Here is a 6958-nt window from a genome sequence, read left to right as displayed (position 1 = left end):
TTGGGCTCTACTGGCCTCAAGGAAAGTCCAAGACAGGCAGTGCCACTTCAGATACTTCAGAATTGCCACTGCAGGTGCTACTCATTTTCCACTTGTGATGTGCCAGCTTGGAAAAAGTGGAGACAGTTCTTAATAGCACATTCACTGTCCGTAGAGAGTAGGCGATGGACAAAGATCACACTGTTCCAGAAAGCACCTTCTTCCATGTACTGCCACCCTCGTCCACGGCAGTACTGTCAAAGAGTAGCAGACCAGGATAAAGAATTAGAGAAAAAAAAAAAAAAATCAAACTCACTATTTCAAAGCCAAAAAGACACTTTTCAAGAACATAGAGACTGGATTTGCTATTCTGAAAAGATTTTGCTCTGTCCTGTTGGTATCTCAGTATATAAAAGGAAACACAAAACACCTGGTTTTGGTCAGTAAAGTGTCCATTTAATAAACTCCTTAGCCACATTCCCCACCCCCTCCTCCCACCCTAAAATTTCAATTCACACTTAAGCAGAAGATGACATAATTTGATGGTGTACAACAGAAGTTTTTAAATCCGCACTCTTTAATACTAAGAGTATCAGGGGCTAGTATTTAACAAAATTGCCTAGAACTCAGATATGCCCATGCAAAAAAGCAGGTTTTTATATACAGTCCCTATTTTTTTTCTTATAAATTTAAATATTTTACAAAAATGTATTTTCAAAATGTATAAAGTTTAGTGAATACCCCAAATGTATCTTAAAATAAAATGTTATCTGATTTCAAAGGTTATTTCAACAATGAAGTCTAAATTGCACCAGATAAAAGGCACTTGTGCTGTGTGATGTCTTGAGCAAATATATGTTAGTTTATAATACAGTAATACAGTGTTGTCTTGAATTCATGCAGTTGTCTCTGAGCATCAAGCATCATTAAAGCAGCCAAAGAGATCGTGAGTAAACTTGATTCCACCGTTGTAAAAACATTTTCTATTACTAAGTTGAAAATACAGCATTGTGCTCCAGCTCTGACTCTAGAATCAAACGCTACAGAAAAACTGCTGTCATTCACATGGGAATTCAAATTACATTTCATTCTCTCATAAGTTACAAAACAGAAGTATGCCATTTAATTATGAAACTAACACACCAATGAACAGCTGTGTTCAAATAGTTTGTGCCAATGAAAGTCTGTATTTAAAAAACAAGCTAGGGGCTAGTTATTCAAGGAGCAGTGCATCATATTTGCAATTTCCACTTCACTGTTGAGATAAAAGCGCAGTCCTATTTGCCTTCATCTTCTCCAGCCTTTTCATTAAGTGGCTATTGGTCATCTCCATCTCTTCTATCTTATCCAGTGCTGTTCTTAACTGTAAAATGAAAGCAGAAGTTATGATCATTAAGTGTACTTGGACTTTCTTCTGTTCTTAAGCTTTGACAAAGGAAATTAAATGAGGAATACAAGTATTATATGCTTTACAAGAGTGCTACATAAGTTAAGACAACAATTCCGTTATTACAGTCAGATGAACCACAATTCAACTGTTAAAAACAACCCTGGAAAGCAACAGAAAAATGAAACATGTACTCATTCCATAAGAACTAGGTGCCTGCAACTTCCTAGCACATGCTAGTTAAAGGTAAAAGTTCCCTCCACCATTCTTACTTGGTAATGGATATATATTCCCATGGGCAGCAAGTCATGCAGCAGCTCTTAAGCAAGCATGGTCAACAGCCCAGTTAAAAATAGCTTCTTCCCAGGTCCCTGTGGGGTGCATGCTGGAAACCTCCCAGGCTGGCACTTATCACAGGGAGCATTTGGCTCCCCAGCAATTTTTATGGAAGGATTAGCTTAAAATAGTACAAGTTATCACATTTAGAAGAAAATACAACTTTAGATCCTTCCTTTCAAGGAAGTACTGCATTGAACTGTAATTACTATTACTTTTATCTGCTACAGTTGTTTTCTGAATGCAATACTGGTAGACTCTGAGGTCACCTCTAAAAAAAAGGTGTAACTGAAGATTACAAAAAAACAGAGCTTGGAGGCAAAAGGCAGAGCAGTTCAAGACTGAAAGCAGCATACAGATGAAAAGGAAATCCAGTCAGTTACCTCTCGCTGAAGCCTCCTCTTTTCAGCTTTGAGTTCATCTTCTACTTTTTCTGCATTTTCTGCTGCATTTTTATACCTTGCAACCTGCCCCTCAAGTCGTCCAATCTGAAAACCCAGACAAGACAAAAGGCACAATTACTCAGGTGTTCCACCCTGAGCTCACCCGCCACCAGCTGTTCTTCCCTTTTCAAAAAGCCACTGTAACACAGGGCACCCTGTGAATTATCCATAGTATCTTCCCCCTGGAAAGAGGGGGTTTAACCATATTAGCAGCTGCCATAATTACAAAGAGTGTTTTTAAAAGAACTAATAAAACAGTAAAATAAATTGTGGGCAGAAACTTGGAATACCCTTCACTACCTGTCCCTCCCTGGTGAGGGTCACATGAAACGGTGGAGAATGCAGCTGAGAAGATACAGAAGGTTAAAGAACTAAGCAGAGAAGGACAAGTTGGAGAAAGAGAAATCAAGAATTGGGGAACACATGGGATTAAAAGCAAAAGCTGGAAAGCTGAAAAGCAGAGATCATATGAAAAGGTACAAAGTAGAAAGGAAACCATAACTGTTATCAGGACATGATGCAAGAGGTCTTGAGCTCAAGCAGAGTTCAGCAGTAAAGAGGAGGCTTGAGATAAATCCTGGCTGCAATCTGCAGGTGTTAAAGCCCACTCACTGAACTGTTACATTTACAGGTCCCTGCTACCCCCAAAGTCATAGGGCAGGCTAGTAGCCTGCTGCTGTGCAACAGAACAATTATGCATCTCTGATTCAAATTATAATCCTTTATGTGATTTTTAGGTGACCTACAGAGATGCTGAACTGTAATACCATATTACTGACTGACAATCACAAAGTGCGAGTAAATTAGCACGAGATATATATATACGTGTATATCTATAAAAACAAACTCTTGAATTTCAGAGAGTAAATTATGTACCTTCCACAGTCTATACAACTTTCTTGCAAGTAATTAAGCTACATAAACTGATTTTCTTGAACTAGTAGCTTCGGTTCCTCTTTATATTCTGCTATACATTTGCATCTTAGTAAATCAACTCCAGATTATTGTCTCTCATGGTTAGATAGTTTTTTGTTGAAGGAAGTATTGTAAAAGTGTGCAGAGCAAGTGTAATGATAACAACAAATATGATGAAAGACACTTACATTTTGTTCCAAGGTAGTTATATCTTGTTCAGCTTTTGAAAGCTTAAATTTGTATTCACTAATTTGCCTGTTGGCATCTCCTAGACAAAAATTGACATGAATATATTACTCAAAGCAACTCTCTAAACTGGCATTTTCCCTTTTAACTGAAATTCCTTAAAAAGACCATTTTATTAAGAAGCCCATATATAGGATTATAAAGAGGTAAATGTTCTTTCAGAAATCTTTTTTGAGAGTACAAAAAGGAAGTAATTTTCCTGTTATTTAGAGAACACAACCACTGTCTCTGTAAGAATGTACATTAAATCTCAGATGTATAAATAAGACACACACCTTTTAAAGCACACATATTTAGATCAGCAAACCCATCTCAAAGAGATTCATCACAATAACCAACACGCACTGCAAAATGGGTCAAGTCACAATAAATGTAATAGCAGTAGCATTTAGTGTAGATATCTGTAATAACATTTGAACGATAAGGAGCAAAAGGCTTGAACCTGCCTGAGAAACTCCAGGGAGCTTTGCGAATTATTTTGCTGTTATATTTTAGCCCTGACACTGTCAGTGCTCTGTTCATGTTCATTGTCACAAGCATATTAAATGACAATCTGTCAAACAATTAAAACTTTCAGCTGAAGAAAGAGCTAGCTTGAAATGGAAAGTAGCTTAGTGCTTCTATGAAGCAACATTGAATATTGTGTTAAACTTTAGTAGTTTTTCATGCTTTGCTTCAGATAAGTGATACAGAAACTTAATCTAAAAACTAAAGGTTCAACAAAATAAAATCAGGTAGAAGACATTAACAAAATATCTCAGCTGAAATTCTATCATGTAAAAACTGAATTTGTTCAAGTAGTGGCACCCATTCTAGGCAAGGCCATCAACTGAAAAATAACTTCCCAGAATGCTGTTATTCAATACTGAAAGAGGCAGATTTTTGAGCCATTCTGCAGTGAGAGGTTTCCTGCAAGGAGATACACGTAGCAAAAAACCTAGCTGCTCAACAATATATTCATTCACAATACTATTACTGCACAATAATATAGGAAAAGGAGTTGGAAGAGTCTGTTTCCTCTCGTCAGTAAGAACACCCTGAACGGTAACCATGTACTTACTCTGCATTTCAATCAGCTGCAAGTCAGAACCATTCTCTATGCCTATGATATCTGGATTCATGCCATCACTTTTAGAATATTTCTGTCGTTCTTCTTCCAACTGCATCTTCAGTTTTCTAACCTGAAAAAGAAGTGTCCTTTTGTGAAAAAAAGACTCCCAGTTCAGTAGTTGTGTACCCAAACGTGCAACGGGAAAAAGGCAAAGCAGCCCTGAGATGCCCCTGGCTGAGACAGTTCTGTAAGTGGGATCGGCAGAGCCATGCAGGGGAGGCAGAGAAGCCAGTCCCTGAGGCCTGGGGCTGCAGTCCCCCATCCCCATTGCTGGGCGAGTGCCCTCTGCATGTCCATGCACAACCCAAACCCACCAGTCTGGGTAGCGCTGCAGGGACCTCTGCGCAATTCAGGGGAACCCAGTAATCTAACAGAGCTGCCTTTCCAGAGGTGGCGGTATTAAACTCTGTTTATGCATTTCTTCTGTAGTATACCTTTTATAATCAAAACACATATATCCTGGTAAGTTTACAGAAAGATTAATCCACAGCTTTTCTGGGGTCCTCTCTTCTACTCCACCTGGAAGCAATGGTCCTAGGCAAGTCTGTAGTACACGTTAGTCAAATTGTTTCATTTTATGCTACAGCAGCTGTCTTGGGATTTTTCCAGTAGTCAGGGAACACAGATTCCTCAGCTATGTCCTCTGTGTCTGGAGTTTATGAAAGAAGTGGGACCTGCTTTTTTGACTCTTAGAAAAATAATGCCCTACACATTAGCAGTATGGGTGTTATACCTGCAAAACTGCCATTCATGATATAAATCAAATATTTTAAGTGATTTTTTTTACAATTATATGGTGATAAATACGCATATACATCTTTATATACTTATATTCAATAGCCTTGATTCAATACTAGAATTTATTAGCATTCTAAACCACGTATCTATACTAAAACTAAGCTACATCCCTGGCAAAACCAAACGTTGACAACACCACTTTAAATTTGCAGTGTGTTCAACTAGAAGCACAAAAACTATAGTACTCTCAACAAGTGTTCAATGGCTATATGTTTTCTTGAGTCTTCTCAATACTGAACTGTATTAAAACACAACTACTTTGATAATATTAATTTTCTATTTGAGTAACTGAAATGATCAAAGAAATAGTACCACTTTGCAATTTGGAAGAAAGTGTTACTTGACCTTATGAGAATGTAATTTTACTGACTTTACTACTTCCATGTAAGACAAAATAAAAGAAAGAATAACTTTAAGTATGTCCACTAATAGTAGAGTCAGCAGCCAGTTAGATTTCAGCTAACCAGTTAGTGAAATGAGGGTTCTTTACCACTCAAGATCTAGGTCACATTGATAAGGACATTGGTGAGAGAAGCTGATAATTCCTGGTAGCCAGCCAGGTAAGAAGTTGAGTATTTTATTTTGCTTTAGTGCTTAAGTATTTGATTAAGCACCTTTGGTGCTTAATATTTGTTTCTTGCTAATATGTTAATAGTCTGCAAGAAGATACACAAAGGTCTGTTGCTGAAAAGAATAGCTTATTTTACCTGGGACAATAGTTCTTCCTTTTCTCCAGCCAGTTTTCGTAGCCGGACATCTAAAACCAAAGAACCCAAGTAAAAAACAGTAACTAAGAATATATTTTTCATAACTTTGTTAATTTTCAAACAAAATGTTCTTCAAACTTAAAGCTAATAGCATTGGGAGCCTGAAACTTTGATAGCCCGCTAACAACAACATAGCAGCCTTCAGTTAAGACTAGAAAAAAGGGAAAGATATTTCATTCACACTGTTTTAACAATTTTAAAAGCAAGACCTCTGAGTTTAGTACTTACAATTAAACTTGTCTTGCTCTTAGACTGATATCCCTTCAGAGAAGGCACTAAGTTTCCCCATATGTTTAGAAAGTTTGCAGGAAGTGTTCTCAAACTACAAAAAAAAGTACTTGGGAAAGGGCTCACGGGAATGTTGCAGTATCTCTAATCAGTCCCAAGATCAGCAATGGCTACAAACCAGCCTGTCAAGGAACATCATGCTAAGATTAGAGCACCTCCCTCGGAAGTTGTAACTTGTGACAGAAACAAAGCATAAAGTCATTTATTTCACTATGATGGAGCCACAGCAGAAACTTGTATCAAGTCTAATCTCTGCCAAAACAGAAACATGTAACTTATATGTTATGTACAAATATAATGCAAGTCCATAGAGATGTTTCTTTGCATGTTAACTAATAGTTTTACAGTGGATTGACTATGCATACAATAACTTGTTCAACCTAAGGATAAAAGCCAGTTAAAATGAAGGCCCCAAAACCCTGTATCTTGCCCTTGTCTTTAGACTAACAGAATGTTAGTCTAAAGACAACAGTAAACAGACTAACAGACTAAAACCAGAATGTTTTTCGAACTTTATTTCCTAATGAATGTGATAAAAGATTGTACCTGCTTTACACTAACAAAGGCAGAAGTATTTCAAAGAAGGGGAAAGAATATACAAGGATTTTTTTTTCTATAATGGAAGTTTTTTCCTTGATTGTACATACTTTTAAAGAACTTTTTTCATGAAACCTCTTTCATTAAATGC

General features: G+C 37.1%; 1 protein-coding gene across 3 annotated transcripts in view; it reads right to left on the bottom strand.

Annotated features, from left to right (window-relative positions):
- Window positions 1–485: 485 nt before the first annotated feature.
- The window catches only part of LRRFIP2 (LRR binding FLII interacting protein 2), a 55458-nt gene continuing 48985 nt past the window's right edge, over window positions 486–6958 (bottom strand). For all 3 annotated transcript variants that reach the window (XM_086468446.1, XM_086468447.1, XM_086468448.1), the window contains 5 exons: window positions 5923–5972; window positions 4367–4487; window positions 3249–3328; window positions 2086–2190; window positions 486–1342 (listed from right to left, as the gene is read on the bottom strand). In XM_086468446.1, coding sequence (XP_086324572.1) covers window positions 1232–1342; window positions 2086–2190; window positions 3249–3328; window positions 4367–4487; window positions 5923–5972 — 467 coding nt within the window. In that variant the 3' untranslated portion in view covers window positions 486–1231. The remainder of the gene's footprint in view (window positions 1343–2085; window positions 2191–3248; window positions 3329–4366; window positions 4488–5922; window positions 5973–6958) is intronic.

Source organism: Leptosomus discolor, chromosome 7, assembly GCF_034619465.1.
Source record: "Leptosomus discolor isolate bLepDis1 chromosome 7, bLepDis1.hap2, whole genome shotgun sequence".
Lineage (NCBI taxonomy): Eukaryota > Metazoa > Chordata > Aves > Leptosomiformes > Leptosomidae > Leptosomus > Leptosomus discolor.
This window is presented reverse-complemented; position numbering and strand designations above follow the sequence as displayed.